At 33.1% G+C, this 14252-nt stretch overlaps 1 protein-coding gene across 1 annotated transcript; it reads right to left on the reverse strand.

The window, feature by feature from the left end:
* Nucleotides 1-1640: 1640 nt before the first annotated feature.
* On the reverse strand, nt 1641-8898 carry LOC115993682 (probable aldo-keto reductase 2). Its single transcript, XM_031117630.1, has 5 exons — nt 8476-8898; nt 8173-8373; nt 7117-7289; nt 6758-6860; nt 1641-2242 (listed from the first exon to the last, which is right to left on the reverse strand). Exons 1-5 carry the CDS (start codon nt 8689-8691, stop codon nt 1904-1906), a joined length of 1032 nt encoding a protein of 343 aa, XP_030973490.1. The 5' UTR covers nt 8692-8898; the 3' UTR covers nt 1641-1903.
* Nucleotides 8899-14252: the final 5354 nt, after the last annotated feature.

Here is a 14252-nt window from a genome sequence, read left to right on the forward strand (position 1 = left end):
TTTCCCAAACTGTTCCTATACCGTTTTTACCCTTCCTTCCAAGGATACCTCGGATATGCCGAGGACAGAATCATCCTCGGCTGCATCTCAAGACTATTTGAACTTTTGTTACCTATTCTCGGCTATGACCTTCCTCGGCTCGGGCCTTGGGCCCCAATGTAAAAATAGGCCAAGGCCACAAATTATTGGACCCCACAAAACTAATAGTGGATTTGTCAAAATTCACATTTAACAAAAAGATATTGAGTAAGATTATACCCTTAGACTACAAATAATTTTATAACTAAACTTTGTCGTTATATGTGGGTATATAAAATGTCATTTTAAGTCTAGAAAACCAAACTCTATTTCGGCAGAGTGGCTGGTGCCTAACACCTTCCCACTTTGTAACCTAACCCTCGAATCTAGTATTTTTGGTTCAAGATTAGTGTTTTATAATTTTTGTGGTGGATTGTATTAGAACCAAAGCTTTGTAACTTTTTACTTAGATTGTAACTAGCTAGGACCAATGTGATGTAAAATTTCTACCAATTGTAAATTTGATGTAAAATGAGATATTTAATGGAATTCAAATTTTAATTCATTTTTCTTATTTTTTGCAAATAAAAAATAAGTGATGACTCCACAATTATTAAAAACCCAAAGAAAATTCCACGAATCCTCTTTCGAGAGTTTTCAACACCAGTATCTCGATCACGAGGGGTTGTAAGCAATGGTAGAGCCAAACTATGTGGGTTTTTGGGGGGGGGGGGGGGAATTTTGAATTAAAAAAATATATTATAAAAATGTGAATTGGCCCTGCAAACTTTGAGTTAATTCAACATTTCTTTTTATTATAAAAAAATACCTATTTTTTGTATGTATTATGACTTACTCTAATATTTGAAAATTAAAATCTCTCTCTCTCTCTCTCTCTCTCTCTCTCTCTCTCTCTCTATATATATATATATATATGTGTGTGTGTGTATGTGTGTGCTCGCAGGTGTGTATTTAAAATTTTGTACTCATGAGTGTTTTGAAGTTGTCTAGAATGATTTATGAATACTATAGTTCAGCTCCTAAAAATTCTCGACTCTGCCATTGGATGTAAGCATTCTCTTTCATCCAGGTTCAACCATAGCTTGACATTAGTCCAAGTAAGTAATCATTAAATTGATGGAAAAACAAAATAGATTTTACTAAACAACCAAAATTCCATTAATTTATTAGAGAATGGAAATGTGATAACAAAATAGATCCTGTCTGACACAAAATTACATTAGTTTAGTTCAGTTTTTTTTTTTTTTTTTGGAGTTGAAGGAGGGGGAGGGGGGTTGGGTCCAACTCGTGTCATGAGAATTGTGGACATGTTGGTAGGTGCGAATCATACTACAACCCTATTGACAGAATTTTATTAGTTACGTTCGGAGCACTAGTGCTCCAATGCGCCACTCCATGGTTGATCTTTTTTATTAAAACTTGGTGAAAGAAATTAAGGTATAGACCTTTTTAATAAAGCATATGATATGTTACTTTGTTAGGATTTATTTATTTTTTTACTTTCAAAAAGAATTTCAGTTTTGGACATTGGAATAGAAGACTAATTTGGGACGGAGTGGGTACTTTTTAACTTAAAATTCAGGGATCAGTTTGCCGTCAATGCAAAGTTGAATTGTATATTTGAATTGGAATTTTCAACAAAGAGAATATATACAAATGGAAAGGAATTGAACCAATTCATGATCTTATAAGTGAACAAAATATTTGTTCTCTAAACTTCATGAAGTCATACATGATAACTTTCCAAGACATACTTATTTCTGAGTAGTCAAGTCAAGAACTAAACGAAAAGTCTACACCCTTCAATGAGAATATAATATTTCTAGCGGGTGGCATTGAGACACAGAAAAAGAAAGACTTTTGTTTATGCATCTTTCCATGAAGAAAGTGGTGGAGTTTCAGAATCCTTCCAAGTTTTAATGGAATTAGTATATCTCTCACCCTTTACGGAATCCTCAGTAGCAAATGACTCATGTTCATCCATTTCTTCTGGTGTTAGTTTCACAGACAGTGCTCCAATGTTCTGGTTAAAGTTTTCAATCTTTGTAGTTCCAGGTATGGGGCACACGTCATTCCCTTGGTGATGAACCCAGGCCAATGCTAGCTGTGATGGGGTGCATCCCTTCCTTGTTGCCATTTCATTAACACGCTCAAATAATGTTTTATTATGTTTCAGGTTTTCAGGTTGGAATCTGGGTAGATACTGCAATAAGCGGTGAATTCAAATATCAGTACTACTAATTAAGAGTGAAATCACTAAAATGTTTATTAGTATAATAATTTCAAGGAGGTAGTGTACTCAAGAAAAACAATGATAAACTACGTACGTACAATAAATTAAATTATGTAACATAATTTATATTCAGGTTTCTAGGCATCCAAAGTTGTTAAGACTTAAGACCTAGCTTAATATTGTTCATCACACTAGAAGATAATTGCAGCATTACTCCAGAATCATTACATAAAAACCAGGTGGGATTTGGGTTGGGTTTAGCTCAACCATGATTATCAAAGGAGCTTTCTCATAAGTTACTTTATGTATTCCGAATCTCGAGCATATATATTTGGTAAATAGTAAACGAGAATTAGAGATAAGTATATGGGTGAGATTGTTCTTATTGATTAACCCTCTAATTTAAATTACCTAGTTTTTGACCCTCCACTTATCTTTTTCGCTTATTGTACATTAACTAAAAAGGTGGGATAAATTGAAGACAGTCTAAGGTTTCTACCTACATAACTTTTGTTTCCCTCTAACGACGGTGTTCAAATCTTTTTTAGCACTAGATTATTCCCTAACGAGTCTGTAATTGACTTTTACTATATGTACTGATCGAACACCCTCTCTAGTTTACGAAAACCAAAAAGGAGTTGATTGGAAATTCAACAACTGGAAATTTCATTTATTCAAAGCATAAAGAGATAGAAGAAGGTGGAAACTATAAGAGAAAGGAACCAACCAAATGTTCTGATTCGCTGTTTGAGAAATTGAGGTGGTCAACGCTAATACATATACAATGAAACTTGATATTTAAACCAAATTCTTTTGGCTTCAAGAATCGTTAGTAAAGTCAAAATAAGTCTACTTGGTTATTATAATTTAGTGGTAATGACATTATAATTTAGGGTTAATGGCTGTAAATCTGCATGTGGTTCGACCTACATCAAAACTGATTGGTGTCTTAGCTTGATAATAAAGAACTATTATCAGGAGTAAATGCCATAGGTTGAAACTCTCTCTCTCTCTAAAAAAAAAAATATATATATATATATATATATATAAAGACTAAGAGAAAACAAGATAAAAAAGTGTTTTTATTAAGAAATTGATGAGGAACGAAAAATTTATCCAAAATTCCTATCAAAATAGTAAAAATTTCAAACACATGCAACCAAATATTTAAATTTAAAACTACATATTCATTCCAACACATCTTCCATCCCAAATTTTAAATCAAAACACAAACACTTTCAACAGATGATACATTCAAAACCATTGTTGATGCCCATTTTTTGGCAAAAGGGCCCAATTGTAAAAGGAGCCCAACAATATGAACAGATGGAGAAAGAAAACAACAAAGTAAAGACCATTGGGCCAGAAAGGCAAAAATAATGGTCCATGAGCCTATAAAATAGTAAAATAGCCCAAAAAAAAAGTAAATGGGCCCAAGGGAGCCCCAAAGAATGAAGCAGTAAGTCCATGAGAATCATAAGAAATAGAAAAAAAGAAAAAATGAACTGGAAGAGGCCAAAGAAAGGAATTAGTAAATGAGATTGGTTTGAAGGCCAATAAACCGAAAGGTAAAGATGTGATAATTGGGCCAGAGAAGCCCAAAAGATTTAGCAAAAACTCATGGAAATGTAAGAAGTAGGAAAGAATGAAATGGGCCAAGGATGCCTCAAAGAATGACACGGGCTGAGGATGCCCAAGAAATAAAATGGGACGAGGAAGCCCAAGATGTTATATGGATTGACCTAGCAGGAATACTAGGCAGTGTAAACTAAATGAAGGAATAACATATGAAATTGGCATGACAGACACTTCAGCCCGTAAACCTAGAAATTATACAGTAAACAAGGGTAAACAACATCATAGCAAGAATAATGCAATGACATGGTAGAAGCACTAGTTAGCCCATGGACCAGAAGTGAAAGGAGACATGGGCCGAATTAAAGAAGAGAAAGCCCACACCCAAGTAATGCTCAGCCCAAAGAAGAAATGAGATGCAAAGAATGAGGACTCATCCACGCCATAAGAGCTAAACAAGCACCAAAACATGCAATAGAGTTAGACAAATTTGTAGGCAATGACAAATGCATAAATACCAAAAAAGCAATGGACTCATGGAAGTGGAGCACGCATAAAGCTCAAGCACCACTTACCTGTACCCAACCAATACAGGGGAGGTGGGCCATGGGTCTGAGGTAAGAAAGGGTGTGGTCTGGTAGTGGGGAAAATGGGGAGCCTATTTTGGGGGAAATGTCCTGCTGGGATGACGTATCATCCAAAAAAAGCAAACGTAAGCTAGAATCACTAGGTGCATGCTATAGAGGTTGGTAAGGGAGAAACACAGCCCTTATTTAGATGAGAGTGCCAAAGGAAGAAAGAAAACAAAACAAAAACTACTTTTGTCTGGGAATGAAGTGTGGCAAGGCTAACATAGGATAGTGGTGGTGGCTGAGCAGCTAGCAGACCCGGGGGGCAGTCTTGGAACAACACCCACAACAGACCAAAAGTAGTTGAGGGGTAAAAATGGTAAACCTTGCCACAGCAGGCAATATAAAAAGCCATAGATGTGCATAGTAAACAACAACATGGAATAACATAGGGAGAATACCAAAAGGAAAAGAAAGAAAACAAGAGAAGTAAGGAAACAACGAAAACAAGGAAACAAAGAGTAAGGAAGAAAAATATGAGTGATAGGAGTAAGAGCATGCACCAATAGACAATCACTTCTCTCCCTCTTAATAGCCCACTTTCTAGCAAATCGAGAATCTGAGATTAAGCCATTTAGGCCCATTTTCCAAAGTGAGTAATCTCTGCAACAGGATGCTTTCTAAGGTTACCTACATTGGATGGTGGTTCCCATCCTAGACTTGAATCTATCAAGGAATCAAGTCTCTCCCTCTAACATATTTATTTTCTTTTCTTTTGCCAGGATTGATTGAAAACTAAATGACTTCTTTTTGTTATTAATTTATTTCAGTTGTAATCACATCATCACACTTCTTTCTCTTTATGAAACTGTTTAAGTATCACTGTTATCAATAGAAATATTGTAGTTAAAGTATTTTAGCTATCCTACTATATATATATATATATATATATATATATATTATGTTGTAACGTTTTCGTAATAGTATTTCCTACTGTGGGCATTCAACACGTTCAAGATTTCTGCCAGAGGTTTTAACTTGCGCATAAGCTGGGCTAAGGTAAGTTTCAATTAGGCCAGTCTTGACTCTCCTACCCCTGAATTATTGGGCCACAATACAGCAGGAGCAATCTAGCCCAGGACATAAAAAGGCCAACCACAACCATGAATCTACAAAACTTCTTACCCACCTAATCAACCAAAAACTAAAAACTAAACCCAAAAATCATAATAATCATAATAAAAAGTATCCACACTTTGACACAATGGCAATATTACCATAATTTGCTGTTGCAGAATAATCAGAATAATAGTAATTGGTTTGCTGCACTATTGAAATCCTAAACTCAGTTTTGGAGAAGATTCGTCAAAGAAATTAAGCTGGAGATTTAAAAAAAAGTGAGTAGTTAATTTTGGTTTATATTTTTATACATATTGGTTAATGTATTTATGCATGGTTTGTGTGTGGCAGATCTGTCGCTATAAACAGTATGCCTTTTCTTGATGATGATGATGGCGATGATGGTTTTGTAAGGGAGGTGGGTTATAATTCATGTGGTCCTATTGATGAAAATAGGGGAGATGATAGAGTGGTAAAAGTGGCTAGTGAAGAAACGATTGAACTTTCTGCCAACATGAAGAGCAATATAGTGTCAAAGTCTGCGGATGCTCTTTATTCTGAGTATTCTAATTTTTGGGTTTAGTTTTTGGTTGATTTGGTGGGCAAGAAGTTTGTAGATTTATGGTTTTGAATGTATCATCTGCTGAAAGTGTTTGTGTTTTGATTTAGAATTCTGGGTTGTAGATGTACTCGAATATGTACTTAAAAATCTAAATATTTGGTTGAATGCATGTGTTTGAAAATTTTTAGATTTCGATAGAAATATTGGATGAATTTTTCGTTCCTTTTCAATTTCTTACTTAAAAGCACTTTTTGATCTTGTTTTTTCATTTTTTTTAAGAAGAGAGAGATATGAAAGGGAAGCAAAAATATATATTTACTTATATTTTTAATAGAGGTGAGTTACATGAGACAAACGGAGTAAATTTCAAGTAGATGAAGTAACATTTTTTAAACTGTAAATAAGCAAAGTGATTTTAGACCAAATCATATGTTGGTTTACTACAATTCTTCCTATAAAAAAGAAATTTTGACTGCTAATCAAGTTGTTTTTATTATAAAATATTGAGTACTGTATGAATGAGAGAAACCGGAAAAGCATTCGTTAAATCTCGAGATATTCATAGATGCAATGATGATGCTATAAATTTATTATTCTAAATGCATCTGTAACACAGTTAATTTGAAGCTCATCATTTGTGTGGTAGATAGATCTACAAACCTTTCGAACATCATCATTCGACAAAGTTTCAACTAACTTAGGCCCTGTCGAAAAGAATCCTCGTCCTAGAGGACTGTATGCAACAATCCCAATGCCAAGTTCCCTGCAGAATCCGGACGAAAATAAAATTTGGTTCTTAATTATTTTATGGACAATTATTGGTTTATATTGTTTAATTAAAGTAAGAATGACATTGTAGACTAAACAAATGTGTATAATATTGTACATATTTGCATAAAAGTGTAAAATTATTATATACATTTGTTTAGTAAATTTTACAGGAATCGATAATTAAATAAAAACTAATAATTTTCCTTATTTTATAACTTAGAAAGCAATAGTAATTATTGATGCATCACCTGCAAGTAGGAATTATTTCTTCCTCCACATCTCTGGACCACAAAGACCACTCTAGCTGCACAGCAGTTATGGGATGAACGGCATGTGCCCTTCTGATTGTTGAAGCTGAGGCCTCAGATAGACCAATGTACTTGATTTTACCCTCTTTAACTAGTTTTTTGAGTTCCCCAATCTTGTAATCCACAAAAGAAAAGAATTAGAGGATGCTAAATGGAAATATTCTTAAAAGATGCATATATAATGATAAACATTAAGAAAGACGAGTTGCAAAAAATGTAGCGACTGAGCTATCTAAAAACAAGACAACTGAAAGATAATTATGCTGAAAGAAAGCAGTATATTGATATGTATTTAGACTAATTATAATACAATGTATGCCTGATTATAAGGCTTCTTCCTGATGAAAAGTGTTAGAAATACTGAATGATTGTATTGTATTTCTCAAGTAACAAAATATACATAAGTGCCTTTATATAGGAGGCAGAGTGTGTAGTACAAGTAAGTGTGCTATACAAGTAAACAAGGTGGGCCTAAAGCCCACATACCCTAATACATGTTAACAAAAAGCATGTATCTATGGGTTTAATAGCAAAAGCAGCATGACAATATAGGTTTATGAGTACATGATCTTTGGCAAAAGGAATGAAAATGAAGATGAAAACATATATTTGCCTCAGAAATCCAAAAGGAATTAGCCTAAGATGTAGTACAAAACATTTAAGACGTGGAGATAGACATATATATTCAGAATTAATCTTGAACTTGCCTAGGGTGAAGTGAAAAATGGAAATGGTACTACTATATATATATTAAACACCTAGTGATTCCTGCAACAACAATCAAGTGGTAGATGGTGGTTTCATTATTATATAGGAATCGTTTAAAAGGCTTAGTCAACAATGAAAATTAACACGAGAAGAGAATTCTTTGGCTTACATTTAAAAGTAGATAACAAGTTGACAGAATTAAGTTATGCAACTAAAAATGCTAGTAGAGGTCACACTGTATTTAGAGGAGAAAAAGAAATTATAGGCAAAAGGGAAGAATTAACGAACTGTGACTTCAATAGGAACACTGGTGTCGATGCGGTGCTGGTAGTAGAGTTCAATACAATCGACATCAAGGCGCTTCAAGCTGGCCTCACAAGCTGCTCTCACGTATGCTGGATTGCCACGGATCACCCACTTCCCATCCTCAAAACTATTAGCGAACTTGGTTGCTAGTTGCACCTTCTCTCTTATCCCTCCCTTCAAAGCCTGTAATGAATTAATTACAGCCAAAATAATTAAGAAAGAGGGAAACCGAAGCGAAGGGGAGGACCTTGCTTAATTAGTTAGCTAGCAGCTGCAAGTACGTACCTTTCCGAGGAGGATTTCGTTGGTGAAAGGACCATAGATATCGGCAGTGTCAAGAAAGGTGACGCCATTGTGAATGGCATGGTGAATGAGAGTGATCATGTCTTGTTCGGGTTTTAAAGGCCCATAGAAGGCGGACATGCCCATGCAGCCCAGACCTTGTGCTGACACCTCCAGTCCTTGTGAACCCAGCTTTATCTTCCCAATTCTTGACGCCATTTCTTCTTTTAAGTTTTCAAACACTACTTGCTAGTTGCTTTCAGAAAGCAATTGAAAAGCTCTTGGCCGGTAGTTAGAAGAAACAAGACTAGAGTAGCTGCTGAGCAGTAGTGTCTGTTCTAAGAGTTAATTTAGAAGAAACAATGAGCAGTAGTGTCTGTTCTAACTTCTAAGAGTTAATTTAGAAGAAAAAAGACTAGAGTAGCTGCTGAGCAGTGGTGTCTGTTCTAAGAGTTTATAGTGCCAAAATAAAACTGTATGCGTAAGGACATACGTTAGATAATATTGACTTTCTATCCATTGCATAAGTACATACGTTAGATAATATTGACTTTCTATCACATCCATTGCGTAAGTACATACGTTAGAAAATATTGACTTTCTTTTCTCGCATAGTTAGCACTTAGCACTGCTGCATCTATAATATTTTTTTACGTAGTAATTGTTTTGTTGTCAACCAATAATACTATTTTGTTGTTTACCGTTTACAATTTTCTGTCTAGCAATAAAATAAAAAAATAAAAAATAAAAAAATAAAAAAATAAAAAAGAAGAGAAGAAGGAGGTTCTAGAAGCGGCGATTCCAGGAATTTTTTACAGGGTATTCCTCAACAAGCATAAATTACATAATCTAATAAAAAGAAAATTTTATATATTAACAACAACAATAATAAAAAAACATGCAAATAAAGTCAACACGAATTCGCTTAGAAGATGAAGATGAATATTGCACAGAAGATGAATCTTGGGTACGTGGTTTTCTTATCAAATATTTGTCCATAATTCTAGCAAAAGAATAAAAAATAAACTATAAGTTCATTTGAAATATTAATAAAATTATTAATTATTGTTGTTTAGCTATTTCATTAATTTGTTTGTCTTTTATAAATTATAATTTGTTACATTGTTGTTTCATTAATTATAAAATTATTAATTGTTGTTTAGCCTAACATAATTTAATTTGTTTATCTTTTATAATGTATTGGTTAATTAAATTATTAATTATTATTTATTAGTTGCTTCATTATTTGTCGTTACAAACTATTAGCACACACCCCGTATGCATTATCCACTGCCAACCCACTACTTGCCTTTACTTCCCACCCGACCCCATGCCCCATTCACCCCCCCCCCCCCCAAAACTCAAACAAGCCCCAATCACAAGAGCCAATAAAAAATTCACAGTCACAAATCATAATAGACAATACACTAAAAGACAAAAAAGAGAATCAGCCAATCACAAATATTAATAAAGTTACAATAAAGCTAAGCAATTACAGTTAAATAAAGCTAAAGCAATTTCACCAAAAAAAAAAAAAAAAGATTCAGCCAATCAGATTAAGTCTTTAATCTTAAAGAGAGAGACTCTTATTTCACTTTCATACTTTTAGTCTTTAGATAAAAGAGAGAGAGAGACAAAGAGAAGTAAGAGAGAAGAAAAGTGTAAAGTAAAGATGAAATACCTTGAGGTTGAGGGAGTAGGGAGGCCTAAGGTTGAGGGGCGGCGCCATCAGGTTAGGCAACACTTCGAGGCGACTGGCGAGGAAGGAATCTTTGTTTCGATTTGTGCTATTCCAATCTCCGATCCGATTGGCAAGGCCGAGGCGATGACTGATCTCCGATCCAACTGACGATGACCGATGGCGATGAACTCTGTTGGTCGAGTTTGAGGCGGAGGCGTTGTCTGTTGGTCGTTGATGACTGATGAGGTTTTTTCTTTAGGTTAGGTTTCTCTGTTTCTGATTTCAGTTTTTACTACAATCTGTCTTTAGGTTGGGTTTTGGTTTTTTTTTTTTTTTTTTTTTTTTTTTTGAGAATCCATGGGTTGCCGTATGTTGTTTTTTTCTTTAGATTGGGTTTGGTTTCTCATCTGTTGTTTAAGATTGATGTTGGGCTTTGGGCAATGGGCTTGCTTTGTTACAATTTTTTTTTTTTAGATTTTAGTTCAAAATTTTTTTTTGGGCTTTTTTTTTTTTATTTTGCTTGAAAGTAGAATAGATAATTTTTTTATTATTATTTGAGGGTGTTCCTAATTTTGCGCTTAAGGGTGTTCCTTCTTCTTCTTCTTTTTTAAGGGTAAACAAATAAGAAAATTTAAATTATTATATATAAAAAAAATTTATTTTCGAGTCAGGGTGTTCCTGGGAACACCCTGGCCTCAACGTGGTGTCGCCACTGGGTTCTAGGCTTATTGCAATCAGTTACATATGTAACATTGAAATACCTTAGTGGTCCAGTCCATATTAATTTGATTGTTTTTTATACCCCTAAAAAAGAAGAAGTTAATTCTCTATTTGAACATTTAAAACTTAACCAATTGAATTAACTGGGATGCACTTCTCATTGGAGAAATTATTAGGCCTATTGGGAGGATTGCTAATGTGGTCCTTCCAATCAATTATATAATGTCATTTATGCAAATGTGTGAGTCCGATTCCTAATTAGCACAAGAATTAAAAATAAAAAACTACTAGGTGATGTCACATTTGTATAGATAATAGTGTTTTATTGGTTAGAATGACCATGAGGATCAAGTTAGCAATCCTCCCGGTAGATCTAATAATTTTTCCTCTCATTGATTAGGTGGATTTTGTTTTTGGAGAAAGTCATTGACCAAGAATAATGCTACAGACACAAACTATTTTAAAATATTTTTACAAATTGTTAATGTGGTTTTAACATTTTCTAAATAGTTATTGGTAAATAAAAATATGATGTTAGTGGTGGACTTAAATTATAACTAATAAAAATTTGCCACATCAATAGTTTGTAAAAATGTTATAAAATATATAGTTTTTTTTTTTTTTTTGAGAGAGTATTAACCTATGACGTCTGTTCCTAATAAAAGCTCTTTATCATCAGACTAAGACACCAATCAGTTTTTTGGTGTAGGCGGAGATTAAACCCCAGATCTCTTATACAACCATTAGATCTCTTATAAAATATATAGTTTGTAATTATAGCATTAATCATATTTTAATTATTTTATTATATTTTCTATTTTATCCGCAGCATTAAATTTTGTATGAAAACATGTTGTACTTGTTCTTTTATTGTTTTGTGTATTTTTTACGACACTAAATAAAACTTTTGAACTTCTTATTAGGAAACCTGTCTATAATTTATAATATATTATAAAAGTTGGATTCCAACTTGGTGGATACACACAATCATGTCACATGTACATTTACTAAAGCATATAATATTGACATGTAGCAAAATCCTCAATAAATTAGGGTGATATGGACTAATAATGCTATGTGACAATTTTCAATTTGTTTAAGTTTAATTGCATCAACCACATGATATGTTATTCAAGGGTACAATAATTGTAGAGACTAAAATACTAATTAAAAAGGAAAAAAAAAAAAAAAAAAAAAGGACTCCAGATATAATGCATATTAGTAAAAGGTACCATAAAAGTCCAATCTATAATATATTATAAAAGTTGGATTCCAATCTAGTGGATGCACATAATCATGCCACATGTACATTTACTAAAGCATTTAATTAACATTGACATGTAGCAAAATCCTCAATAAATTAGGGTGATATGGACTAATAATGCTATGTGGCAAGTTTCAATTTGTTTAAGTTATACACATCATCCACATGACATGTCATTCAAGGGTGCAATAATTGTAGAGAATTTGGGTACGAATCTCACCTTACCCAAACAAAACTTATTATCATATTGGCTTTTTAAGCTGATGGTAAAAAACAATTAACATAGCTTCTATTGAATCTAAAAATAAAAAATCAAGAAATTGCACTTTAGTTTGCTACTTTCTTGCCAAGTATTATATAAAATAACCATGCAAATGGCATATCTGATTTCCTACATAGTAGCAGAAGTTGCAGAACCCCACAATTTGCACTTTCTTTAAAAAAATGAAGCCACCATTAAAGTACTACAACTAGTACACATTTTGAATATTGTTTTCTTAAAATGCACTTATGACAATTTCAAGATATTTAAGATACCCTTTTCCACATGTTAAGTATTAGCATTGATACACCATGAGGGCTATTAAATGATACAATGTTCAAACCCTTTTCTCTATCTCCTTTAAAGCATGCTTAAGGTCCTTTTTTTTTTTTTTTAATTGTATGCTTAAGGTCTTTATATATATAAAATAATTTTTTTTTTTCTCAAACTAGAATGACACTAAAAAACACTGTCAGACACTCCAAATGAAGTATATATAATTGATATCGGATGTAACTTAAATATAAAAAGAGCAAGTGTTTTTTTTTTAAATTTTTGTAATTATGATTGATCAAATCTGTTGGCTCATTAGTCATTACCATGTGTATTATATGCATGTAATAATATTCACAATTGATCATATCCAATAAAAATGACATGAAGGTGAAAAAAAGGGTATCATTATCAAAGCCACTCTCGAAAGTAGGAATTAAACGAGAAATAAAAATGTCACCTTCAAAATAAAAAATTAATAATTGTAGAAGGATGGGTGGAGAAGAAAATAGTTGAATGCATCTAAACTTTAAAAAGGTCAAAATTTTACACTTAATTAATTGCTTGAGGCAATTTTTTTCCCTCTTTTCAAGTTTATATAACTATTCAACCTCCACTATATGGAGAAGTACCACTTTTCAGTGAAGACGAAGGTGTAGAATGCCCTCGCTATGCCATCCACTTGGTGTAGATGTTCCTTCCCCCCACAATATTGAAATAGAACTGTTCATGTTAGGGGATTTAGGCCCTAGTTGTGCTAATTAACCAATTAATAAGCCAAGCATATTAATTAGTCCAACTATAAATGTTCAAGGCTTGGTCAATGTAATCACGCATAATATTTCATAAAATAAAAAATAGCTGAAACACATGAACATACAATATGATGATGTAGGGAAAACCAATGGAACAACTATTTCTAAGTAAAAATTACTACAAGTCATGAGGGCGGCTTAACCACCAACTCCAAGAAAAACAAATCCACTATAAAAAAAATCAAAGTTTACAAATAGAATAATTATATTCTAATTTGATACTTCATGTAAAACTTATTGACATTACCCAAAACAGCTCCAAATTCACAGACTCTTCTATAGATTAGTGACTTTTGATCAATCTGAGTTGTTATCAAAATTCAAGAAACTTCAATTCTTCTTGGGCTTGAATCCTCGGTCTTGTCTTGGACTTGAACCAAACTTCAAACACACTCAAGACTCACTAAACACATAAAACATGAATACATTTTATCATGACTTGCTAATATAATCCAATGGACTCAACAATTCATCAACACAAAATTCATTGTAAAAATGGTATAAACTCTAAACATAATGAACACAAACTTTCAAAGAAAAATATTACAAAGGAGTTATAAATCTGTTAAGAAGAAGATTAAGGGTGCAATTGAATTGAAGAAGGGTAAAATAGAATTGAAGAATGGAAGCAAGTGTGGTTTGAAGAAACTAGTTGCACAAACAAGGCAGTGTGATCAAAGTAGAAACCAGAAGAGGCTTAAGATGTGGTTGAAGAAATTACTTGCAATGTTGAAGAGTTAAGTAAAAGCATGTGAGTTACACGTG

The sequence above is a fragment of the Quercus lobata genome, chromosome 6 (genome assembly GCF_001633185.2).
Source record: "Quercus lobata isolate SW786 chromosome 6, ValleyOak3.0 Primary Assembly, whole genome shotgun sequence".
Taxonomy (NCBI): Eukaryota; Viridiplantae; Streptophyta; class Magnoliopsida; order Fagales; family Fagaceae; genus Quercus; species Quercus lobata.